The following is a 27,896-nucleotide window of genomic DNA, read 5'->3' as shown; positions in this document are numbered from 1 at the left end:
GATTTTAATGATTTTAATCCTCTAGCACCTTTCAGAGTAGAGCAGGCACTCAGCCATTTCTTGCAGCAACATCAAAAAGCAGGTTCAGAAGAACTGCCAAAGAATAGTGAGATCAATACATTGGTTCCTGAACAATGTTTTGACATCTAAAAATAAACCAGCCAGCTTGCAAGAGGACAAAAGTCATTTTTGAAAATGCACCTTACTACATCTTATTGGGATAAGAAACACCTACAGCACCACGACTGGCAGCAGAGCAGCATTAGCTCAGGGGCAGAGTAACACTTAAAGAGCTCATTACGTTATTGCACCCCTATTCTGGTTGGATGTAAAATAAAGTTAAACCAATGAAGCAAAAATAATCCATTTAATTCTCATGCTATGTGATACATTTATATTGGGTTTCTGTTGTTGTTGTTACACTGCTTCTATTCATTCTCTTGCTTTAGTGGTTCAACTGCAATTTATCAGCCTGTAGTGGAAAATACCTGGCACCTACTTAAAATGCATGGAGGCAGCAATAAAATTAACCTTGTGGCAATTGTTTTCCCACATGTTTGATAGACCAATGTCAGCTCATCTGTTAGAAGGAAATAAAAAAGTCAAGCCTAAATGTACAAAAAATTATGATGGAAGCCTTAAATAAAGCAAGGGTAATGCAAGTTTATTGAGTCAAAAATCAATCAATCAATGAGCGAGTGGATTAGGAGCACCTCATAAGCCCCAAAGAAATAATTTGCCCAAACACTGGGGTTTAACAGTAGAGGACCAAATTCCAACACTTTTAGGAAGTAAGTAATGAAAAATCAATTCAAAAGGAAAAACAGATCAAGAACCCTGGATTCTGACATGCCGACACATTTATTGCTGAATACCATTTCTTGGCTGACCTGAAAACTTCGGAAGGTGTTTATTTACTTTCAACACCTTCCAGAGATCAATATTTTTAATTTGGATCCGAGTTATTATTTTTCACATCACAGCATCGGGGAGCGGAGTAAAGTGGCTCATATTTTAGTGCTAAAAAGATCGATATGACAGTTTCACCTTCGCGGCAGCCCCCTGCGTTCACCCGGGTGCACATCATAACACCCCGCAGGGGGGTGCAAGTGCCACGGCGTGGGGAGCAGGTCATCACCCAGCCAGAGAGCCAGACAGACTGTGATTTAGCTGATCGTGAAGGGCCTGGTGCCCTTAGAAAACCAATCTTGTTCCTCTCACTTTATCAGGCCTGTCTTTTATCCAGCATGCAGAAGGGGGAGGGGGCAGGAGAGAAGAGAAAAAGAGGGAGGGAAGGAGCAGAGGAAAAGACAATCAGTTTCATAAAGCAGATTACATCCCTCATCATAAATGCATCCACTCGTTTTTACTTTCCCTGAACCAGGGCACACCTGCAATCAATAATTAATTTTCCATACATTTCAAAATATTGTTCTGGTGGCTGAAAGGGGGCGAGTGTGCAGAGGAGAGCAGGCGGGAGGATCTCCTGCAGCAAAAGGCATCACCCCTGGGCTCCAGTGACTCTATCGATTGCTGCTATTGGGGTGATGGAGGCAGGCAGGGAGAGTTATGGACCAGGCCAGCGGATGTCTGCCCTGACATCTCTTTCACTGCTGCAGTTTAAGGATGCGCTGCCTCTCTAAGAGGCAAGGAAAACACCACGTGCTGCATCCTGCATTGTCACAGCTAACTTCACTCTGGTCTGAATTCAGCTACCTCCTTTCCACTGTTATGTGCTGATTTTAAAGGCACCTTTTACATAGGTCTTAGTGCTTCAAAATTCCCTTTCTCACAAGACATTCATCCTTCAAGGGTAAGATGACTGAAATGCTACACAAGCACCAACATATCACTACAAGAAAAAAAAAATCTCTTCTTAAACACTTAGAACGTTAACTGCAGGTTTTACCGTAGACAGGTCAGTGACATGGAGGTTGGGGACAGGACACATGCATCACAAGGACGTGGTCTGTGAGACTCACAGCTGTCAAAGTGTGGAAGACTCAAGCTTTCCAAGGCATGTAGGCACTGTACAGGTAACTGCTTCAGGCAGACTACACAGTCACTATGGAGTGAGTGCTCTCATTGTCAAGGAACCACAACTCAAACCCAAGAACTAACTGTACACCGCCACATGATTTCTGAGCACAACATTTACGTCTATCCCCATGAAGTCATTTGTGATACCACAAAATAGCTGTTATTTGCCTCTTAGTGCAGAAATCATTCCTTAAAAGGATAGCTCACGTAAAACTAGGTGGGTATATACAAGAAAGAAGCAGTTACAGGGAAATCTCAGACTTTCTTCTCAGTATGTCCTAGGAAAAAAGCAGCAGAGACAAGGAAAAAATGTCTCTTTGTGTAAGGGCTGCTCAAAGTAACATAATGTTTTCTAAGAATAATTAATAGCTCACACCCTTTAAAAAATTGCCTTCATGAAGTCCTGTGATTGGAAAAGTAATAAATGATAGTCATCGTCCTGGGGTATGCTCTAGAATACTAACTGAAAAGTAAATGCAGGACTATTTCTCCAAATTATGTATCAGAGCTAAAGGTCGCATTAGAAGAGTAGCATTATGAAATGACATTAACTGAGAGCTGAGCAGCTCCTGGCACACTGACAGCAGCACTGCAAAGTCAGGATAAGGAGACTCCCTCGGACTCATGGGGACACACACAGCAACCAAGCACACAGGCTTCCTGAGGCACCTCTTCTGCATTAAGATGAACAGGTGGCTGCTTTTAAATTCATGTCCTGAAGGGTAACAGTGGAGAATCACAGCCAACAAACATATGATCCAAGCATATGGATGGTCACCTGTGGTTTAGAAGGAATGTCCTCAGATTTCACTGCAAAGCACCCCATTTCCCAAGTAAATCTCTGCAATACAGTAAAATATTCTTGGTTTGTTAATTTCTGTCAATCAGAAACCAAAGCACCAACTTAAAAAAAAGCTTTGAATCCAGGTCAAAAAAAGGATTTTTTTAAACTCTTACATTTGCATGAGGTCAGAGAACAAATACTTTTCAGACTTGCCCGAGAGCATTCTAGGATCATGGCGTTATTTGCAGAGTCTGGCAGAAGGCTGGCAAAGAACAAGTTTACGAGTCAAAACCTCTCCCCTTGGAGAAGGCTTAAGGCTCAGACGAAGCCCAAGGCTGCACGGGACAACACTGACCAGGCTGGTTCTGCTTTGAGACACACACACACCTTGGACAGTGATGCCCAGGCTTCTCCACTCCGCTATCCTTGCTAAGGAACAGTCAGTAATGTGTCACGCTAAAATGAAAATGTCTTCACTTCCACTGCAATCTCTGGAGAAATTTTACAGACACTTTGCAAGTGATAGTTTGTTGGCTCATGGTTAAAAGTAATAAAATTAAGCGGACCTCTAGTGTACTAGAAACCATAAAGAACACTTGACAAGTGATGTCATCTATAAATACACAACTTGCTTCAGGATTTGCTCAGATTCACAGTTCAGCACTGTCAGGTAAGCTGTCAGCATTTAAAAGGTACTGAAATGCAGTAAACTTCACATGTTAGTATGTTCACAAAAGCTGTGGGATGGGATTTATTCAGGACTTAAATGATGCAGAATCATAAAATACAGCTTAGAGCCCTGAGTACTGAAAGTACCCTGTGGCTTCCACCGGGTACCTCAGTCTGGTTCTGCTTAGGTGGTGGAGAATTCTGACACAGATTTCTCCCTGAGAGCCTAAGCTTCCATGGCAGCCTGGACACCCCTCACTGTCCAGACAGCTGTGTTCATTTGCTGGTTGAGGCTCCCTTTGCATTTGTCTGGGAAACAGCCTGGAGAACTGCAGAGGTCACTCCAGCTGAGGACATCAGCCTCCACAGGAACCAAGTTACAGATTGTGATTCTCACTGTCTGCTGATTTTGTAGAATTATACAAAGTATAGCTGTGTCCTCCTGGAGGGTCAAGCCTGTTGTGACTTCCTAAGACCACAGCAAACCATGCGTAAAATATTTTCCAACCATCTAGTCAGCAGGATACTCAAAGCTGTGTTATGAGAAGCCAAAAAGTGCATCAGGCAATACACCAAAATAAAAAGTTTCTCCAAATTGGAAAAGCCCTGGTAAACTAACAGGAGAAACAGCTGTGCAGCTGAAGGATTATTGTGAAATTCTGATCTAATGGACATCACCATCATGGATGCCTTCAGCGAATATTTGTTCTCAAGCCCGCTTGTAAAAGTTGCTATTTCTCCTCATTTAACACCTCTCTTGCCTTCACTTCTCCTTAAGAATTTGCATATTTAGAGTATATTTTATTGACTCCATAATAAAATGCACTCAGTATTAGATAAAGCTACATGCCCTTTTGCAAAGCTTCAAATATTTCTCTCATACAGCGCTTTTTTGAGTGTGGATAACTGCGATAGACCTGTACTCTTTATTTCATAAACCTCATGGGAACAGAATATATAAGCATAATGTAAGTGTGCATCCAAATTCAGCAAGGACAAAAGATCTACCCAAGTCCTGATGAAATTATGTTCACTTCATCAGGTGTACTTGGAGTCTATAATAATTTGGAGTCTAGAAGAGATACAAGTTTCCTGTGGAGAGCATCTTCAAACCTGCCTCCAGGCCTCTGCTGCCAGAAAAGATGATCCCATTTATTTGCATATATGTGTACATAATTTAAACATTTTTAGGGATTAAAAAAATGGTGGGAGAACAGTAATATTAGTAGACTAATACTAGTGGATTTTGAATATGCAGTGAAGGGCAATAAATCTAAGAGCAAGGCAAGGATCAGCACCATTTTATGGATGATGGAAGTTAAGGCAGAGAACTTATAAGACTTGGTCAATGTCACAGAGCAGAGGGATGCGAGAGCTGCAGAATCACCAGGAGGTCCCCAGGGATCTGGTGGTGCTCAGCACCCTGCTGCTCACACCACAACACTGCTCTGCCACAGCCACCTCTGCTGAAAGCACCTGACTGAAGGAGGGAAACAAAGATGTGGCCTGTAGCAGCAGTCACAGGGGGAAGAACTCCTGTTTGTGTTTCAGTCCTAGGAGAGGTGGTCTCAATCCAACAACCAGTGCACCAGTCACTGACAGACACAGCGTTGTCCCACTGTCACCAAAGATAGTACTGAGGTACCACCAGAAAATGCTGTGTGCTCCTCTGTCTAGAGGATGAGTCTAGGGAGAAAGTATACCTTGGGTAAATGCCTCCAGTAAGTGCAACAGATCTAGATTGAATTGAGCAGTTAGCAAAGGGTTCAAGTGCAAAGATTTACTCTGTTCTTATGGAAGGAAGTGCAGGGCAGCTTATATACTGTAAATTCACTCCCATTTACTGGTAAGCAATGTTAATTCCAGTTTTAAAACCATTAGCACTTCAGCAATATTTCCATTTTTAGGGTAGCCAACTGGAAATATGATAAAGCAACATCTGAAATAGATGTATGTATCTCTTCCCCATGCTGTCTTGGCCTTTATCTCTATATTCTATTAAGGGTTTTCTGCTAGTTGTGGAGAAAATGTCATTTTTCAATTCTAAAAGTATAATTACAATACAGAAATACCCTGTTAGGGGTGCCATAATACCTTTCAAACATTACTAAGTGCTTTACTTTCATCATGCCTTAAACTCTCCTTGCTATGGATACAAAATTCCAGTGTATTATCTGTTTTCATGTACCATATTAACTAGGGGATTAGATTGCAGCTTTCTTTGAAAAGTGGTGTGTCAAAAGAAGACATTCATGTAAGCTGATCGCCCTTGTGTTCGTGCACGTGTATCTCAGTGGGGGATTTGGGTCTGCTGATTCTATCCAGCATCAACATCAAACCAAACCACCAGGCAGGGTGTGCTTGAGAAATAAAAGGGCAGGATGCGCTGAGGTGGTTTTCCTGTTTGTAAGAGACACATCACCTGTATAAGGATCCAAAGCTGGCACAGTTTGCTCCTTCTGTAGAAGCTTTTGAATTCTTACCTGGTAACTGTATTTCAGGCATAGAGGAACCTTTAAAGTGATCTAAGGTTACAGCAACTCTTATTTACACAAGGAGCTGCTTTCACAACGAAATGAATCAACATAAAAATACTTTGCCTTTTTTGGAGACTTTCAGGAACAGAAAACCATGAAGTTAGCGACCTGTGTTCAGGGTCAAGGACATAACTAAGACAACAGAGATGTTCCTGATACAGTGAGCCACTTACAAAACAGCAATACTTGAAATTGTTTGGACAGAAGCAGCAGACTGTTAGCCAGACTTCATGAGCAAAAAATCACTAAATTTGTCAAAATGGCTAAGCCCTACATTTCCATCTTTTTCTCTTTTGTTTTATATGCTTTGCATGTCAGACAAATTATCAGGAAAATACTCCTTGTGTGACATTTCATTGCTTAATGCTTTACCAGTGCAGTAAAACAAGACAACTGCTGAAATTATAGGAAAATAAATTTGTAATTTCTTCCTCATTTAGCCATTTTTGAAGCTCGTGTATAGGAAAGTCATTAATGTTATGTCCTCCTATCGATGTTCCAAGCCTTTCAAGGGATAACTAATGTTTTTTCTATACTCCTCCATGTGGCCAGTTAAATTAGACACATTATTTCTGTGCTGTTAGAGAACCCTGATCAATAGACACTTGGAAAGCCCTCTAAAACTAAGTGGAAACACTTCCTCAGTGTCAAAGGGTTCTAGTTTGGGCTTGTACATTGCAAACATTGCTAAATTTAACAGAGTAGTAAGTGTGTGTCTGTGGCATTTTAATACTAGCATCAATGTCTCTGAACATTACTTGGTGTGCACTTACCAGCCTCGGGGTGGTTTCATGGAAGCAGACACTGCTCCCTCTGCCATTGCTCCCATTTTTTAACTGGCTTCTCTCACAAGAATCACTCCATTGCCCAAATTCCCCAGACTCCTTCTCACAGGGCCTATGTGTTTCAGCCCAGCTCAACCTTACCGAGAGCTGTGCAGTTTTTTTGTTCATCTGTTTTCTCTCGAAAATTGGGGTGCTTACTACCTTTTCACATCAGCATTAGCATCTTGAGATTATGTTTAGGTAGTTTAATACAACAAAATTTTTATCAGTATTATCAATTTGATTTTAATTGTGAAAAATCGGGTGCATTTCCAAGCCTTTTTGAAATGTATAGCTGGTAAGCTAGGCAGTGAAACCTAACTGCCACATGATACTCACAGAAAGGGAGTGAGCAGACTCACTTATTGCTTTCTTTTTGGCTATGAATACTGCATTATACCATTATTTCAAACACTAACAAACCGATTAGCTTATATCAGTAAATAGCATACTTATTTTCTAGAGTCATGCTGCTCTTACTTAAGAACTGAATGTCTCAGACAAACACATTAGCAAGTTCCTTAAACAGTGTTTCATAATTTCTTCGGCAATTAGTTTCACATTTTCCAATCTCACATCTTTTCTTGAAAGTCAGAGTTGTTCCAAATCAAACATTTTTTTCACACAAACAAAATTCCTCACACACACTTTAAAAAGAGCTGTTAATAAAATCATGGCTATGCAAGAGCAATGTGTAAATGTCCCACCCTTAGCCTTACAGCATACAAATGCAAACAAGATATCTGATTGTCCCATACTTTAAAAGTTTTATTTAATTAATTTTTGGGTTTCGTAGAAGGGCAAAACCTGGCAAAACTATGCCAAACTTCTAAAGGAGAACTAGGTGGCTCTTTTCAAACTTCAAATAAAAGCATTTACTATACTTATTTGTGCCAGATCTTCAATTATTTCAATAGATAACTCTGCTTTTCATTACTTTTCTTCCTATTCCATTAAATACTCAGCACTGTTCTGAGCACTTTGAAACCTTCACACAAAACACCCCACTCCTGTCCTGTCCCACCACAGGAAGGGCAGTGGCTGGGACCCCAGGACAGGGCAGGGCTGCTGACAATACCTCACAGGCCTGAGAGGAGGTTGGAAGCATCCCTGAGTTTTAGAAGAGAACGGTTAGCTCTGAATAAATAGAGTTTGGAGCATTTAAATGTTTACTGACCTATGTTCACCAGATATGCAGAATGCAGTCATGTACCCAAACGCAGACAGTGAGCAGCTGCCTGCAAATTGCTAAGGGAAGGAGTTACTAATCTTTGGCCCCAAATCACTTGTGGATGAGGTGCTAACTATGGATACCAAGCAATGCTCTGCTCTGCTTTCTGGAAAGCTCCCTCAACCCCAGCCTGGCTGGGAGGTGGGTACAGAAACACAGTGACTGATTTCCCAGTATTGCAGGAAGAGCCAGGCCAGACAGGAGACACTGTCTGTACATTATTTTCAAATATTTCATCTCACTTTTAGATCTACGGGTTTCTACAAAAAACAGGTTACAATTATTCTTTACAAATCATCCAAACATGTGTTTCTAAATATGCCCTCTGAGATTCTGTATATAAATTCCCATTGAAAATATAGTTCCATATAAATTGCAAATCCATAGCTAAGAAGCAAAACAGTGGTTCTATGTATAAAGCTGCCGTATCACCAACCTCTTCAGCACCAGCACATTCATAAACAAGACACTGACCTAAGACTGCATCATTGGGCTACTGATCTGTGAAATTCTCACTGTTTTATAATTATTCCTCCCCTTTCAAATGATATAGAAGTGTCAGAATACAGGTAGCAGATAAGCCATGAAATTCCTCACAGCAAGAAGAATGCTACAGAAGAAAATTAAATCAAAACTGGAGGAAGGTACTGCTGTGGCAACACCTTTCAGATCCCATTTCCCTTTGAAAAGAGCCTGGAAGAGATTACCTGAGAGAAAACTTAGTTTCCTAAGAAATTAAGTGGAAGATTTAATTTTGTGTGTTTGTAAATACCTGTCCATGTCACAGAATGACAATAGTTATGATACTATCCTTTCTATGAACTTGTCAGAAGCAACAGGATTAACTTCTGCATTCACCACCTCACTTCGTAAACTTATTTTTTTCAATTAAGAAGGATAAATATTAAAGCTAATGAACCTTGTGATGCAGGCTTCACAACGCTCCCGACTGTGTATTTCATCAAGAAAAAAGTCAGGAGGCTGCAAGGGAAAGAGATGATGTGTTTCAAAAACAAGAGGAGGGAGGCTGCTGGAGAAGGTGCAGAAGCAAGGGAGCCTCGCAGGTTCCCAGCAAGTGCGATAGCAAATCCAATCACTGAAAGACACTGCCACCCCGAGGCCTCGCCCAGCTCTGCAGCCCTTCCGTTTCCAGGTAAAATCCACATTTTTCTATTTCACTTTTTCTACCACATACAACTGTATAGAAGGCACCTCAGCGCACGGCTGGAGATTTACTACTGGTGAGTGTTTATGGAAGAAAAGCATATTTTTCAAATGGTTTTGTTCCTGATATTCTCACCCGGCAGTGGAACTAGCAGAGATAAAAAACTGAGTTCATCTTGAATACTCAGCACCAGCACAAACTGGAGTGCTCCTCATCACAGCACCTTGCCAGGCAGATGTTTGCTTGGCACATCGCGGGGGCTCCCCGGGCAGCCCCTTCCTCCCAGCACTGCACAGACTCCCAGTTGCTTAAGGAACAAGGGAAAAATCCCAATGAGCTTTCACATCGAGATTTGTTAAGAAGTTACCACTATTTTAAAATGTTTACATTAACGCATTTCTTAAAAAAAACAAACAAACAAAATCAACACACAAAACCCCAAACCACAAACAAACAAAAAACCCAGCCCAACGCTGGAAATTAAATCCTGTTTCTCTAGCTTGGCATATTTTTCATTACAAAAACCACATTCAGTATAAAATAAAATTCCGTGGAAAGGAGAGAAGGGGAAAAAATGATAAGGTGGAAAGAGTCTTGGGTAATTATTAGAAGAAAATTCAAAACACGGACTACAGGAAAGGACAAACCTGGCAAATAAGACTCCAAAGTCTCCCCCCGCTCATCCCCACCGATATAGAGCTACAAATTCTAGACCACGATCAGCATACCAGCTGCACCACCACTCCTGCTCTTCGCTTTCCCAGAACCCCAAAAGCTGCAATCATCACACCCTTGGTGTCTATCAAAACGTGTACCCACACCCACTGGTCACGCGTGTCTAGGAGTGCTCCCACCGCACAGAGGGGCAGCAATCCACAGACCCCTCTAGCCCAGGGGGGCTGCAGCCCGGCTTCCCCCAGCAGTGCAGCCTGGTGCTCCAGCTCCCCCTCCTGGGGACAATCTGTCTTCCCGCAAAAACCGAAAATTCCTTAAAACTGTTAAAGGAGAAATGGGCTAAGAATAATCTGGACTCCCCCAATATTCAATTCAATTATGTCTCTCTTCCTAAATCATCTTTTTGATTTAACAAAACTCTAAACTGCCACAGCTAATAAGCTCGGAAGAATCAGTGTACACCATTCATTTCTGGGAACAGGCTGGTATTTTCTGAGGCCCATTAATAACTGTGACAGGATTTATGTACAAGATAAATTCAATTCAATTTCCTTTTTCAATTAATGGCCAATTATTTGAACTCGGCTCAACCAAAAATATTACTCAAACATCATTAATCTAACAAAAATTAACTTGACTATTCTCTCAGTAATGAGCAGATATAACTTTAAGGTAAAATAACACACCTGAATAAAATGCTGTCTGTACTTCTAGGACCACTGAAGACCTCCCACTTATGGTAGCTCAGGTTATTATTATTAGGATAAGGACTTGAGCAATGGTCTCCCCTTGATCCTACTGCAGGCTACCCAATGGTATATTTAGCTTTGTTTAAGAGATATGGACCACTGAAGACCTCCCACTTATGGTAGCTCAGGTTATTATTATTAGGATAAGGACTTGAGCAATGGTCTCCCCTTGATCCTACTGCAGGCTACCCAATGGTATATTTAGCTTTGTTTAAGAGATATGGACCACTGAAGACCTCCCACTTATGGTAGCTCAGGTTATTATTATTAGGATAAGGACTTGAGCAATGGTCTCCCCTTGATCCTACTGCAGGCTACCCAATGGTATATTTAGCTTTGTTTAAGAGATATTTTACATCTAAAAATCATAACCATTTTCTACACATTATGGCAATGCACACACACACACATTTACTTAGTCCAAGAGAAAGCCTCTGTGTTACTACACACCTCCAGGACTTTTTTTTTTTTTTTTTTTTTTTTTTTTTGCAGTGCTTATCCTCACTTTCTCTTTATTGCTCCTGCCTGACCCATGTAACACCAGACTGAGCCAGCACTGCAGCTCCTGCTCCTGTCCTGCTCCCAGCCCAGGAATGCACTGCCTGGGGTAGCCTGAGGAACGTGAAGATCCCCTACACAGCCCTAAGGACTTGTGACCCACCAGAGGTGCTGCAATGGCAGCCCCCAAGTGCTCTCCAGAGTCCCACACCTCATGAGGCCCCTATGGAGCAATGCCTCTGCTGCCTTCAGCAAGACAAGCACCTCCATAACCCTACCACAGGCTGGGCAGCACATATGGGAAGAAAGCCTGTCAGAAAAAAAGGATTCTTCTCTGCTGTATATTCCATTAATAATCTTTGTGTACATTTCCTAGGTAGTTATTTAAGGGAAGTTGCATTTAAATCATCTCAAACCTTGAATGTTGGAGGAACACAGCCACATGTGCACAGCATCCTCTCTCATTTCAATTTTCTCATATTAACAGTGCAAAGTAACACCTGCAATTTACAGCACTATCATTATTCAAACATCTTCCTGAAGTCAGAAGTGCTAGTTTCAAGAAGTATTTTTCTTTTCATTTTTTCATTTGAAAAAAGCCGCTATGCAATCAACTAAATACAATTCTATACATCCTTAGTAGGAGGAGAAAGCTGAAACTTCAGAACGTAAGATGTGGAGCCCAACAGCATTTTTGTCACTGTGAGGTTATCTATCAGGCTGAGGGGTAATCAGCAAGCAGAGGGGTAATTGAGGATTCTGTTTATTTTTTGAAAATAAACCTACCACCAGAAGTAAAGTGACCATCCTGCTGTGCAAATGCTTCCACAAGGCAGTGAAGTGCTGTAATGACTACACAATTCCTGATGTGCTCCCTAAAGGACTCCCATGAGCAGGTGGCAGCTTTGCACTCAGAGATCTGGTTTGCTGGAAGTCCTAAGGGTCTGACTTAACACGATTAAGATTCTCTCTCAGCCTACTGAAAACTCGTGTTCAACACAGCAGGTATGTTTTAAGATACGCATTCTGCCTTCTTGGAACAATGAACAAAAAAAAAAAAGGCAAGCAAAAAAGCATTTGCTAAGCAATACAAAACCTTAATTGAATATCCAGAAATCAATAAATACAGGCACCAAACAAAACTAGCTGTGATCTAATTACAGTAAAAAAATGTCACTGATTATACTGACATATTTTCATATAAAAATAATTATAGATTTGATGAAAACATCAACTTATTTCTGGCTGCTATTCCAGAATAAAAAACACCTTATTCACAATAAACTTAGGCTATCTGAGGAGTATCCACAGGTTTAAACCTGTGATGAAAACCTGTTCATCAAACCTGTTATTTTTTCTGAGTAACTCTTCATCTAGAGAAGCATCAAGATTTATAATTTACCCCTTACATGAAATATACCAAACAGAGTAAAATTAACAAGCAAGTGCAAATGCTAGAACCTTGGAAAAAATCAAGACAACTGCAGAGATCTGCTTTGTTAAGAGTGAAGTCCATTGGGTCTACTCTGAAATAAACAAAACAATTTTACTGAGTTTCCCAGCTTTGACTTTTATCTGTTTTGGTCTTCTTGTATCCTTCTTCTTTCTCCACTAATTACACATCCTCCAACAGAAATAAAGCTCTACCTTCTTGTTTGAGTTTTACGTAACAAAAAATAAGATAAGCTGCTGTGTTTTTAAGCAGACATTTACAGGAGGCTGAGTTTTAAAAAGCATTGTCAACCTATATGGTCACCTGAACATTTCTGGCTAGCACACAAGTCAGTTTGTCCACACTTATTTGCTATCTGTATTTCCAGTCATAACTGGAACAGCATCCGAACTGCCTGTTTAGTTAATCTGGAACTTCTGGGAACCCCTTGTTAGGCTTGCAAAGACTGTCACCCCAAAGCTCATTCATAACTGTTGGGAGCTCTTAACTCCAATGCTGTCATCTTTCCAGAGCAGATAAGCATTAGCCCTAATGTAGCAGCTTTCTGCCAAGAGATTAATCTTCAGATCATTTTTAAATTTTATAGCACTGCACATCTCTGAAATGTGATATGGATTGCTCTATCCACATGCCTGCATGGTGCCCTGCACTCTCTGTGAAAACCCTGCTGACAAGGCTCTTGATGCTCACCTGAATTAAAGTCCTAGGTCATGAGTCACTGCCAAATCTTCCTCTTCCTCTCACCCCTTCCCTTGGAGACTGCAAGGTGACCAGCCCACCAGGTGTAGAGACTTACCACCAGCAGCATCCAACACATTCCCCCAGCTGCACTCACTGCCCATTCTACAGGCTGGGACTTCATCTTGTGTCTTGTTTAATAAATTTAATAATAATTTTGAGTGGAAGAAATTCCCACATGGGACAGGTGCTGACAATGCTTTCCCAGATCTCATTGTCAGTCCTAACACAGCCAAGCTGAGGAGCTATGGGCAGCAAAATCTAATTTAGCTTTGCCAAGAAAAGCCTTACAGAAGAAGTGATGCCAAAACTGCTAGGAAAGGGGATATGAGAGCAGCAGCGGTAAAAGGCAAGCAAACTGCAACTGCTTGGGCTTCCTAATTTCTAAAGAAAATAGCAACAATTATACAACAATATGTGTGATAAATGTTTATATTTCAAAGAAAGGAAGGTAATAGTGTAATAACTACAAAGCTACAATGTGCTGCCAATATCATGCCTTAGAAGGGATGGAAAAAAGCCCACAGAAGTTAAAAAACTTTACAATCAAAGAGAACTAATGAGGAAACAGGGAGACGCATGACATTGTGCAAGCCAAACCACACTGGAGATAACACTAAAACTTTACCCTAAATGGACACACTGCAGCAGTGAAACCCCTGCTCAGACTGTCATCCAGCATGTCAGTTAGATGCACACAAGGAATGAACAAAGTAGCTGAAGAACTGCCAGTTTAAATCACATGCGTAAGAAGCTGTTTCTATGAATCTCTGATTTGTGACCTACATATGAGGACTGTCAGCATTAAGTGCCAGAGGAGACCATCAGAAGTCAAAAGGTTAAGAAGCCTGATATAAAGGTACACACTCCCTCTTTTCCAGGTTTTCTGGCTTTGGTTCCAAGCCATTATTACTGAAAATCTAACAGGGAGACTTCAAAATATTCCTCTAATACACTGCATTCTCTCTTTATAATAGTAATATAAAGCATAATTAAACAATCACTTGTCTTTTGAGTGTCTGCTCTTTTCCACACTGAACTGAGTCAGCTCTAAAAGATTCTCATTGGTTGAAAGGAGTATCAGACAGAAAAAACCCATAATTCTATGATTCACCTCTGTCTTTTCCTTATACTTTTAGAATTCTGACACAAGAACTGGAAGTCAGAACGCCCATGCTGCACTCTGCCTGTATGCAGGGACAAAAGCACTGTCTGTCTTACAGTCCCTCTCCCCTAGCTAATGCTGCTGCCCTGGAGAGAGGGGAGGTGCCACTTATTCACCCTCAAGGGACTGCTCCTTCTTGTACAACCTGGCAAGCATCACCCAGAACTCCAGCAGACCTGTCCACGTGCTGTGCAGTCAGAGCAATAACCACACAATCACTTCTGGTCTGCATAAAAGCCAGCTCCACACACATATACCTAGTATTAATTTTCGTGCTCGCGGAAACCTGTACTCTGGTCCTCCTCACAACTTCACAGGCAAGTGAGCCTGTGAATCAGCTCTGGAGATTCCCAGCACAATCCCTGGACACTTGCCAATCCCTGTCACCAGCTAATAATGCTCCAGGCCTGGCACAACCTGTCAGACAGTAAACATTTTCTTGAATGGAAGGTATTTCTGATCCATTAAGGTTAATTACTAGAGGGGAAAAAACCCCTTAGATAATCATTTTAAGCAACAGGAAAGACCTTCTGTGTATTCTGATATTTCTGTTTTTTAAATGGATGCACTGCTGCAATACCAGCATCTACATGACCTACAAAGTCAACGCTCTTAATAAAGATGTAATCCTCATCATGACAGAAACAGCCCACACTCCCACGGCAACCAAAAACTTTAAACAGTTTAATGGAAGAAATTCACCATGGGTTGAACTAAACTGCTGAAACAGAGAAATTTACCGTAAAATGCTCCTGTGATTTATAGTTCTCATCCAGGTACACCCGAGCTCTGTTGTAGTCTTTCATCGCATCACTTGATAACAATTCCCTAAAAGGGAAAGAAGAAATTGAAAATATAAATCTAAAGAGATGCATCAGCATCATTGTCTGTACCGCCACCTCCCCAGCACCCCAGGGGACCACGGCACCTTCCCTTTCAACATAAGATATCAAATTCCTGTGTGCCATTTGGACACAGCTCTGACAAACTCGACACTCTCAAGACAAAATTCCACAGAAACTGATTCGTGCTCAAAGGCCCCGGTGGTTGAATGAGCTCCGGTGCCACAAGATGTGCCCTTGGCGGGGCTCTGCCGCGCTGCCCCCCACGGGCCCTGGCTCCCTGTCCCGCAGAGGGACGGGCCCCCCTGCCCTGCCCGTCGTGCCGGTCCAGGGGGTGCCGCGGGGGTCCCGGACGGTGCCCGGGAGTGGGGAGGGGGCGGCGGCCTCTGCGGCACTGCATGCAGCCGGCAGGGGGCGCTGCCGCTCCGCGCGGGCCGAGCCCCTCGCCCTCTTGGGGGCGGCCCAGGGGCTGAGGGGCGGCGGTACCGATACCCCTCGTCCCCCCCTGCCGCTACCGGCTGCTCCTCGACAGGCACCGGCGAGCCGTTCCCGTGGCCGGAAGGCGGCAGTTCCACGCCGCGAACGGTGCCCGGCCCTGCTACCTCCGGAGCGGCGGGCGAGCAGGCCAGGATGGCACACAATCGGGGATTGGGTTTCTGAGCCCTCTTTTTAAATGTTGCGTGTCCGCAAGGGGTTTATAGAGGTTATTTAATGCACGCAGGGGCTTTTAACAGAAGTGCGGCAGCACCAGGGGCTGAGAACTAACAACTCGATGCACCCTGCCTGAAGGCTCTGCCTCACCTACACAGAAACGCCTTTACCTCTTACCTCACCGCGCTCCGGCGCTGACAGCCCCGGCAGCATTCCTTCTGACTGCACTGCCACCACAGAACTAACTATTGACCCTGACTGACAGCACGAGTTGTGGCACATCACCTGTGCTTCAGAGGCTCCCACCGCACCGGGGCAGGCGCTGCGATGGACCCTCAACCACCCCACCCCCCAGCGCTGAGTCTGGAGGTGCTTCCCAAGTGTCTGGTTATGGCACAGGGAGCTCAGCTCCCAGGATACTAAAGGGAGGTTAGACACACCATATCTCATCAGTACATGCCCAGAGGAAGCTTTTGTTACTATTCCTGATTTCTTAACTAATACAAAGCTTCAGCATTATGCACAGTCATGACGTGACAACACCAATATATGTTTCAAACCTTATATACTTTACACATCTAATGACTTCTGCTTCAAATTATATGTTAAATTTTAAGTTGTAACCTTTCAGGTACTTACTTAACAAACTTGTCCACGTGAGACATGGAAGCTTCATAGTTTTTTCCTCCAAATTCTTGACAGTGTAAAGCCATGAAGTGGGGCTTGTGTGCATGTACAACCTGAAACAGAGACAAACAACCATTTACAGATTTGTACCTACAACTATTATCATACATTATAATTGACAAATCTAGGTGTGTTATTTCTGGAAGGAGGACTACCAGCTGTTGTCTGAAGTAACTGGTGGAACAGTAATAACCAATTAAGGGAAGAATCATTTGTTATGCACATAAAGGACTCATAATATACAACTATTATATCAAATATTTTTACCTAGTATTTTCTTTTTTTAGACTAGGAATTAGTACCTAGGGATTTCAATCAAATGTATATATAACCTCTTCCAACTCACCTCCAAGGGGACCTCACCCCATTGGAATGATCAAAACATCTTGTCTGAGGGTTATAAGACTTCAAACACTTGAATTAATTTTTAAAGTACCTTAAATACTAAACAGCACTAGAATGCAACTTGGATGCTAAAAACCCCAGTGCATACGTTTTCTTTGGTCATGAACCAAATCACGTATACAGTATTTATAAATTTGCTTCTGCATTAATCACGCATTCAGTGTTACTTTGTCCCAATAAACTTTCTGGCTGTTCACGATATTTAGCATTGCAAGCAACACGTCTAAAAACATCTGTGTTGATTTTGATCTTCTACAGCTTTAGTTCGTCTTATTATCTTGTGAATTAATGGACACAAGCTCCAGCACTATTTCAATCTTTAGGAGGGTAGCAGTCTAAAATAACCAAGGGGGTGCTGGTGCAAGCAATTAGGCAAGTAACACATTAATGCTCTGGCACACGAGTTGGTTGTGCCCGGGTGGCACTTAGCAGTCCTGGCCAGCACAAAGGCCACCTTGTCCACAGGCCCAGAGGGAGAACTGCCCTGTTTCCATGAGCTGCTTTGACCAGAATAATAAACTGACTGGTCTCAGCAGGCTTTGGCACTGGTAGGTTGCGGGCTCTCTGCAGCATCCCCCCATTTGTGTGCTGGGGCTGTGGGACAGACAGGATGTGCAGGAGATGGGCACAACTGCTGAACAGTCCGAACAGCAACAGCAACCCCAGAGGGACAGCTCTCCATCCATACTCACTATTAGAGTGTTACTGCTGGCACCCTACAACTCTGGAAAGGGACAGACAACAAACAATTGGAGTCTTGCTTTTAATTACGTACATCGATTGTGACTGACTGTACTGTAAAAATGTCTTTTCAAAAAAAAAAAAAAAGTTTCTTTCAAACCACAACAGAAATTGTCACCTGATCTGATGACAGGGTACAATATTCCTCATTCCAGACCAGGCAAATAATCTTGTTAGAAAATCAAGCTCAAAGGCAATTAATTGAAGATCAGCAAAATGCAGCTTCCACTGAGCCAAAGGAACACAGCATGTTGCTATTTACAGATCATGCAGCAAATTCAATAAATTACATCATTTCTAAGCTAAATAAGGTGAGACTTGCAAAAAGGGGGTAATAGCCACTGGTTCTCGTCTCCTCCTCAGCTTCTCCATCACTGAAACATCTTGACATCAGCCTGTTCCATGAAGCCTTTTGAGGTAAGCTACTGACAAATGCTACTATAGAAAGGAAGCAAATATTCCCTCTCACAAACATCTTTGTGGATATCTGTGCACTTCAGTTGGCTCATTAATGCCAGTTTTTGCCTAACTATGATAGGTAGCAACTTTGCTTTTTAAACACACCATCACCAATAAGGACTTGAGAATGAGCTGCGGTCCCATAGAAAGTTCAACTGAAAAAAAAAATAAGCAGACTACAGAACAGATGGCCAAAAAACCCACAAAAAACCCCAAACCTTCAGCCCAAGACACTGTACCCAACTGTGACATGGACATGCTTTTTCTTTGATGTGAGTCTGATAAAATTATGAAAGCTTATGTTAATACTAGGTGATTTTATAGATTTACAAACTACTAAGAGAAAGCTTTGCAGAGAAAGTTTCTCAAGTATCATGTCCAAACATTGCACTGAACAGTACACATATCTAATATGGCTTTGAACTACCACTACCAACATTCAAGATAAGTGTTTCCCTTTACAAAATGTCTAAATTTCTATTTTAATTTTCAGCAAGAACTGTTGAAGAACAGAAACTTAAGAACCACACTAAGTTGTGCAAACCTAAGTCCAGGATGAACGTCTCTGCTTAAAGGTGACCACAGTAGTGGTGGGACAGGTACTAGGTGGGTTCCAGGGCACTCCAACAGAGGGGCAGACAGCAGGGTTGTGGTGCACACTGTCCTGCCCACAGTGCCAGAAGGCCACAGTGCCCCAAGCCATAACAACACTGTCATGGCTTGGGGTCAGCACAGGAGAAGAGAAACCTGTGTCCCCATAAAGACACCCTTCTTCTTAAGAAGGTGCCTTGGGAGGCCACCTGCCAGCAGTCAGCAATCATAGACTTCATTAACAACAGACTAATAAAGCATCTTCACAAAGTTTAACTGGTTGGTTCATTTTCTTCACTAACTTTGAGATAAATATTAACCAAACACAGGCTGTGAAGTCAAACATCATAACAGAGTTCACTTGTGGTCCCTTGCAGGGACAACATGCAGTCCCAGCTCTCCACCCACTTTATTACTCCAAATCAGTTTGGGCTTCCAAATCCTGATCTTATCTACTTGGATGGCTCCATGAAATTACCATAATAAGAAAACACTTATAACTATTTAATCTTGTAAAGCAAACATCCAACTCTGAGTGCTTCAAAGTAATACATCCAGTAACCACTTACTGAGAACACAGCAAAAATGTGCTGGCACATCATGTTATTAACTGCTGGAGCACTTTGCTTCATTAAGATCTCTCCTTACATAGCTAGTAAAACTAATAAACTGGTAAGGCGAAAGTAAAACAAATGGTTTCAAGTAGGATTCAGGCATGAGTTATGAAAGATGTGTAACAGTGAGCCTTGAACATGGAGTTTCTGACTTCAAAAGACACTGAAGAACAACTTTCCTGTGCTATAGCAGCTGCAACAGAAAACCTTTCCAGATTCTGAACAGAAATGTAGAATATGGTGGGGTTTTTTGTTTTTTTTTTTGTTCCCATTCAAATCCTTGGAAGCTTGAAATCAGAGCAGGTATAAAAAGAAAAAAAGAATTATATATGCCATTTTTTAATGAGGAAGCAGCACTGGCATAATAGCAGAGAGGCCTTTGTAGCATTCCTTGCAGGTTAAACCATAAAAAAATACCTGAATATTAGTTACATCCTCTCATACAATAAATACCCTCCAACTAAGAGCTAATTGGCTATGCTTCATTACCTTTTACTAGTTTTCCACTGTTATGAAAGAACAAACAGTATACAATAACAAGTAATGAATACTTCAGAGTTGAAAACTCACAGTTGCCAGAGGTTATAGATCACATACACACTGATTGTGTATCTGTAGCAGCACAATGTTTTTACAGAGATGTGCATTATTCTCAGTTTCTGGATACACAAAAATAGGGTAAAAGAAGCCATGGTCAGGTTTGTGTTTTTTTTAACATGGGTAATTGAGCAAGATGCTCCAACACAGGTAAGTACAAATACAACACTCATGAAAAACAGAAAGTTAAAATCTCCTTCCGTCCATTCCTACAGTTCGCAGGCCACTTGAACATGGGACAAGTAAGTGGATAGGGTGGGGTGGAAAGTGCAGCCCACTATGTCACAGGACAGTCTGGGTCCTGCAGAGACCTCCTTCATCTTTGAAAGGGATCAAGACAAAAGAGGCAAAATATGAACTTCAGTTTCCTTATGATCTGTGAAATATGTCTATGTCAATTTAGCATTGTGGTCTTACAGCATTCAGAGTATTTGCAATTTCTGTGAGTCTGAATAAGGCAAACGGTTCCCTGGAACGCCAGAGCTGGGATTGCCCACCCAGACCCCCAAAGGGAGTTTTTAGCTTCAAGAAGCACAGGCAGGCCTTGCTGTCCCTTCCTTGGGCTGTGGAGTCACACAAAAATCCACACACAGCCCAACCTGAGGAAAAAGCACCCATATGTAAAAAGGCCAAGATCCAAACCCATGGGGTTGCTGGAGTCCATCAGAGCATGTAGGTTACTCACCCCTTCTACTTAAACATACAGGGTCAATCCCACTTAAATAACTCATGAACTTATAACTTTGAGTGGCTCAGTTTTATTGCTTGTTTTTTGTTTTTTCCTTCTTTCTTTGGGGTAATAAAAGAAACTTACATGCAGCAATACCAAGATGACTTCTAGCCTTCAGGTAAACTTTTAACTTAGGTATTACTACAAATAAAGGCTCCAAATGCTCTCAAACACATTAAGCAACATGGAAAATTGCATTAGGGAAAAAAAAACAAAACAACAGCTCTCTGCCTTCACCTTTTTATCTAAAATGACCATTTAGCACAAATCCTACTCAAAAAGATTGTTACTAAAATTAGTTACAATTTTCAGTACCTCCAGCTTTTAAACTCCTCCCACCCCAAACACTAGACCCAATTCAGTTAAGATAGTACAAGGGATGGGGAAGGAGGAAGTTAAAAGAAAACAAAACACTAAACGCAGTCATTTCTGTGTGCCCCTATGGCTCTCCTTTGTAAACAGCTTCCTGGATGCTCCTGAATTTTCTTTTTTCCCCATTTTGTTTTGTTTTCTCCTGCAAACTGACATTATGGCTCTGAACCTGGGTACTAGGCACTTTACACAAATGGGACAATAATCTGATTTGCATATCCTGTGCATACTCTAGATTTGCATAAGATCTAGTTCAAACCATCTAATTTCTTGTTAAGCACTCAATTCCTCCCCTTTGAACACAAAATAATCCAAGCCACTACTCATACATTCACCTGTTTTCACTCTCCTCCTAACAGCCACTTTCCCTCCTCACTGAATTTTTACTGAAAAGAGGATGGGAGTCTAAACTAATGTATCTAAAACTGGAGTTACCAGTAATACTGGTACTACTAATGAGCACAGGTTTTGCTGCTGGAAGAGGCAAAGTGCTGTACGGAGTACGAGGCGAGGAGCAGGAGAGCCAACCACCAAGAGCAGGTTGCTCATCTGATTTCAGAAGCCTTCTCTTACTCCTACAGCATCTCACTACTACAGCACTAGTAGAAATGCTGACCTTGTTTTCCTACTACTGCTTTTTTACAAAAGCTGGCTTGGTTTAAACCTTCTTGTTTATACACATATAATGAGAAAAAAAATATCTATGGCTTACGTTATAAGAAAAAGCATTAACAAAGCCCCCAAATGTACACCATGCATTCACCTATCAGGTCAAATGGAAAAAGCAGAGCAGAAGGGAGGAAACACTTCACCACAAATTTAGCAATGGGAAACAGGCAAGTTTCTGAGATCCAGGCCACCCTTCCCTCCTTGGAGCCTGTTGCCAGTGGCATGTCAAGGGCACAGTCTATTCCAGTGCTATAGAACATGCATGGGCAAGGCTCCACCACCACCACCTCTCCCCCGAGGAGCACAACAACAGACAATAGCTATAAATATCCAGAATTGAGTTCAGACTCTTCCTTCATCTTGCTTTATATTTCCCAGGGGTGGGGGGGACATAGCAAATAATAGTGAGCTGATAGAAAATTACCCAGCATTTGATATTTAGAGCAATTTTAAACTATAAAGTCAGATGTCACCCAAAAGTTAGCACTTTTGCAAGACCAGAGGGAGACCAATGAATCCAAGGAAATCAGATTGGACAAAACAGCATCTTTCAGCTGTACCAACTGTGTTGCCAACACAAGCAATCAAGAGTCTGCTACTTTACGGACTGCTACATTGTAACTGTCATTAAAAACAATCCTGAAAATTCAAAATATTTTTTCCTATTTGCATTTCTTGGAAAACCTGTTTAAACAAGCAGCATTAGATTGTCCATTTGTCAAAGATCAATGACAAAAGTTTAAAAAAATTAGCATGTGACATTTGAATGTTATTAGTCCTCCATATGCTGTCAAATTCTCAGAAATGCATAAAGCATATAATCAATGATAATACATTAATTGACTTGTATTCCCCTATCATAGCAATTAAAATCCCTTACTTTAACTTACTGAAACTTAAAAACAAGCCCGCCCCCTCCCCAAGCTACTTCATTTATGTGTTCTTTGATATCAGTTCAAAGACACATTTACGTTAGATGTAATTTCTAGAAACACTAAACTTAAAGGTGGCAATTGCTTCCTTTTTTTGTGGAGATTATTTTGTCTGCTTACAAAAGGACTTAATCCTCACAAGTTATGCAAGCTGTACTGACACAACTACATATGCAAATTGAATTCCTCGGAAGAATGGAAAAAAATTGTGGTCTGTGGTTTATCTGGGTTTCAAGTTTACAAAGAACTATCAAGAGTAATTTTCCAGTACTTTTGATGCACTTCAGTTTGTACAGGCTTTCAACATGGCACACAGCATTCAAATCAAACCCATTCTGAAGCTGTACCTCTGCTAAGCTGCTACACAGCCTCCTAAGCAGGACAGTGCTGTGCCACTTTTGGCACAAGTGCATTAGTCTATTCCTTAAGGAGCTTTTTATCAAGTTTTATTCCACTTCCTACTATGTTTGGGAGCACACTGTCAACAGCCATCCTACTGTACAAGCTGCAGAGAGGAAGAAGGGTTCAAGGCTGTGGCAGGGCACTGCTCCCCCCAGCAGGCTGGGGACTGCCTGGCTGCCACCCACCACCAGCAGAAAGGGTAACTTTTCCACCATCACCCCCTTCTGTCTTTTTTATTTTTATTTTAAAATACAGGTGAGTTTAAATGTTTTATTTTATTATATATATATTTATAAATTACTAAAATATATTTCTTACTCAGAAGAGTTAAAAGACCATTTCATGTGAAACTAAAGCCCTATTTACAAAATGTCAAACCTTTTAAAAGGCAGAGGACTGTCAATGAGAACAACTTATGTTTATACACTGAACTTTCATACTTGTTACTTGTAAATCCAGAATGATATGTACTTTTTAGGACTGCTTTTGACTATAAAATACTTACTGACATCAGCTTTACAAAGCAAAAGGTTTTCACATTATTTATTAAGCCAATAAGCTAATGGGCACAGAACTCCATGAGAAAGCAAGTTTTGCCTTACCTGATAAAATTCCCGAAGCCAATTCTTCTGTAAATTTTCTGGCTGAAAAGCAAAATAGAAAAAGTAATTAAGAATAAAAGGAATTAATTTTTATAACAACATGCCAATACTATTGCAATCCTCAGAGCATTCAAGCAGAGAGGTTTTTATACTATTAAACAAAGGAGTACAAACTTGAAGATGTCCTTGAGTTCCACTGGACAGACCTCTCCCTTTTGTTTTGAGTCCCCCCTTCTCAGATTTTTCCCTAAAACAGTACATTTTGCATAGGACTTCAAAACATTCACAACACTCCTACACATGCATGATTATCAAGCAATTATATCAACAGACTTGATATGTATTGAAATACATGCTTTTAAAAGTACAGATTCATTGGCTGGACATCAAAAACTTGGTATGAACTGCCAATACCTAGCTCTCACAAGAGTTACATGGATTTACATGATGAATTGGCTCAGAGATGACTGTGCTTCAGCACACCAGAGCTCCTGTCAAGGACAAACTAGGAAAAGCATTACAAGATTACTACAGCAGTTAGAAAAACGGAAGAAGCAAATATAAGGTAAGTGCAAAGTTCTGCCTTTTCAGAAACACGGCCCACACCCCCCCCCCCACCTTCATTAGGGAGAGAGGTAACTAATTTTCACACAATAAATATACAGCTCTATGAGAAACAATTTTTTAGTTTTATCTTCAACAACACAACTTCTGGATAATTTTTACATCATAGCAAGGAATAAAAATCCAAATCAGACTTCTCTCTCCCAGAAACAGCAGGAATGTACTGTATCTGTGGGAGGAAGCAGAACATATCGAGCTGAAAACCAGAGAGATGCCTGAACATCCTCCCCTCAGAAATGACACCATCTCCCTGGAGGCAAATACTCAGTCATGAAGTGTCTGTTCTGCTCTATTGTCCATCAAGTGTTTTAAATACTTGACACAAACCTAATCTTAATAATTTATAGTGACTGCTTGCTGTGTGAAGATTTGCCCCCAAGTGGCTGTAATGATTTGCGTGCAGTCCAACATTAGAATATTTTATTTTCTTGTCTACAAGTCTCTGAAGGTCATCCAGTTCTGTAAGCCTAGAAACTACAAAAGTTTTTTGAAAAATGAGGGAAGAAAGTGCCACATTTTTCCCTTGCTATCACTCACCTCCCTTTTGTTGATCACTTAGTTCTTGACAGTTAAGGAATTCAGACATAATTGGTCAAGAAGGTGAAATTTTCACTCCTTAGGAACAATTATTTTTCCTCAGTATTTCCTTTGGCAGTTGCTGCTTGTGGTGTGGGAGCACAGGGCTGGCCACAAACAGGAGCAAAGGTCCCTCATTCTGTGCCTGAAGCCAACTGGGGTGAATCTTGGCCCAAGCTCAGGGACACCTTAGTAAACACCCAGAACAAAACATCCATGTCTCCAAGCCATGCCCTTCCCCACAGCAGGACAGCCTAACTCAGAGCCAGAATAAGGAAGCTGCAGACACAAATAAAAACTGAAGGCAGACAGGCTGGCAATAAAACAGCCCTTCTAAAAAACCCACAATCTCATTAACTGTTGATTCAGCAACTTAGCTCTTTTCCTATTCATCCTGAACTTAATGAGACAATCCACTGAGTAACAGTACAGATTGATGGTTGCATAAAAGCAGCAACAAATAAATCAGGAGCTGCTGGGATTTCAAGCTGCCTTCTAACCTGAAGAGATGAAGACAGTGCAAGGTTTATTGGGTTTTTTAATTTATTTAAATCAACTACAAAACAGGTATGAATTTGGAACATGCTTTGTATATGATTTGTGTATGATGGAAACCAAAAGGCCAGATTCAAACTATCAAGAAAACAAGATCTTGGGATTGTGACACTTAATATTTTCTGGTTGGTATGAAAAACTAGATAAGGAAGCCCAGGGTTAGGCCATGAGCAGACTTCAGCAGTACTGGGTGTTTATTTTAAAAACACAAAGTGTAGCCTTACTCAGTAGGTAATAGGCAATTTTCATGTTAAAAAACAAACAAACCAGACAGCAGTCCTCACTTATCTCCATTTTACTTATGCCAGCTGCAAGATGTCCTGGGGGCCTCTTACATTTTAAGAAAAATCCAAAGTTAACACAAGATAGACATTTTTGTAAACCCACTAAAGAAAACCAATCCCCAGCTCAGCCTGCATCCACAGGCAGGAGCTAAGTGACAGGTGGCACAACACCCCAAACAATACAACCCTGAATCCAAGGCCACACAGGACTCTGCACCCAGGGCCTCACCTCCTGCTAGATACGGTCTGTGTTATACACAACCCTAAGATTTTTGTTTAGTGTGCTTTGAGCTTTTCAGTTAAACCGGAGTGAAAATGTGTAAAAACAGTGCAGCTATTCATTTTAATTTACTTCAGCTACAGATCTTTAAGGGAGAAAAATATCCTTACCAATCAGGAATATTTATATCAAGTTACTCATACTTGAGGAATCTCAGGAGAGAAAAGAAATACTTTTGGTTTTGAATAAAAATGCCATTGGTAGAAATTCCCGCATTTGCTACATGACTAAATGAAAACATTTTAAGTTAAACAACCCAGTCGATCAGAGGGAAGTTGATGACAGCTCCAAGGCCCTCCAGCTCTGCTCCTACCTCCCATATGCTAGGCAAGATTGTTTTTGAGAAACCAGACCAAATATTGAAAAAAAATGCCAAACTAAATCCCAAGTAGTGACAGCAGTCCCTCAGCTGAGCAACCTACACAGCTGCACAGTGACCCAAGGCTTACCTGATTCTTCTATGACCCAACTCGCCACCCTATGATGCCCAGCTCCCTCTCCTCAGTAAGGCATCCAAAAGGCAATGCCTGCTACAGAAGGAATGACTTCCCTCCCAAGAAGGGAAAAGGGGTTGCTGGATTTTGTTTCTTCTTGGTCTTTGAGATCCTGGGGTTCCCTGGACCTTCCTGTATCTGGAGGCCCCACAGGATGTCACACGAGAGAAAACCAACAATGCACTTGCTTGTTCCACCTCTGCTACCCAGTCTAGGATGAGATGGGCAATACTAGACAGTTGTCTTCTTTACAGCTTTGAGGTCCTCGGATGACAGGTATTATAAATGAAGAGCATCACTGTATTGATCCATACCTCCCACTGAGAAAACTCAGAGCTCCCTAGAAAATTTAAGATCTCAAATCTATGCAAAACACATCTACAGCAGCTACATTTTGAAAGTAGACCAGGAACAAGCTTTAAACATATGCAGGAATTAGCCACAAGCAATGATTAGAATAAAAGCCTCTAATTGCACTCCTGTTTCTATGTTTAGCTATTACGGTATCTACCAACTCACGTATTAGTGAAAAAGCAGGAGGAACCTGCAAATATTCACGTGGTGGAACACTGCTTTGGAGTTTGGGGTGGGGCTTTTTTAGTTGGTTTTAAAAAGGCTTTCTTTCCTTATTTTAACTGCAATAGGCCCTACCTGGAAGCCAATGGCAAATGAACTTTCACCAGGTACAGCAAGACCCTGGGCTGAGAAAGAAAGGACACCATGCAACCCATGACTGGGACAGCCTGCACCTGACCCCAGGGCAAAAAAATTCAATGCAGCTCCCTACCCTGCTGATATAACCCCTCCAGACACCCACTGTATTTTATACTTGCAGGCGCAGGCAAGTGTTCAAACAGAAAAAAGTTAAAACAAATCCAGGTCATTAAGTAGAGGTACATACAATTTTACAAATTCATTTGCCTGCACATCTCTTCCAACTAATGAACAACAGAGCACAGAATCTCAGGGGGGTAAGGCATTTATAAAAATAATTCCAGAACTAAGCCATGAGATGAAGCAAGTCAAGTCCCCAACAGCTGTAGTCACCACTGCCCTGCTCCCCTCTCATGGCACAGCCATATCCTCTCTGGTTTTATCACTCTGTGGCAAAATTCCATGACCTAGCCCTCTCCCTAAACCCCTCCCTGGTCACCTCCCCATAAATGAAATTATTTTAAGTTTTGAAGTACTGCACATAACAATCAAGTGGAATGATAATTTATCTTCCTTTTTTTTTCTGTATAAAAATAGGCACATTATA

The 27,896-nt window shown here is 41.5% G+C and overlaps 1 protein-coding gene across 3 annotated transcripts in view; it reads right to left on the bottom strand.

Moving 5' to 3' along the window:
• Positions 1 to 27,896, bottom strand: part of INPP5A (inositol polyphosphate-5-phosphatase A) — a 155,318-nt gene that overhangs the window by 97,638 nt on the left and 29,784 nt on the right. For 2 of the 3 annotated variants that reach the window (XM_030453528.1, XM_030453529.1), the window contains exons 2-4: positions 23,823 to 23,864; positions 16,661 to 16,761; positions 15,269 to 15,356 (exon numbers count right to left, since the gene is read on the bottom strand). The exons of the other annotated variant lie outside the window; for it this stretch is intronic. In XM_030453528.1, the coding sequence (XP_030309388.1) occupies positions 15,269 to 15,356; positions 16,661 to 16,761; positions 23,823 to 23,864 (231 nt within the window). The remainder of the gene's footprint in view (positions 1 to 15,268; positions 15,357 to 16,660; positions 16,762 to 23,822; positions 23,865 to 27,896) is intronic. 3 annotated transcript variants of the gene reach the window in all.

The sequence above is a fragment of the Calypte anna genome, chromosome 6 (assembly GCF_003957555.1).
Source record: "Calypte anna isolate BGI_N300 chromosome 6, bCalAnn1_v1.p, whole genome shotgun sequence".
In the NCBI taxonomy this organism is placed as follows: Eukaryota; Metazoa; Chordata; class Aves; order Apodiformes; family Trochilidae; genus Calypte; species Calypte anna.
Note: the sequence above shows the minus strand (reverse complement) of the source record. Positions and strands in the feature narration are given on the sequence as shown.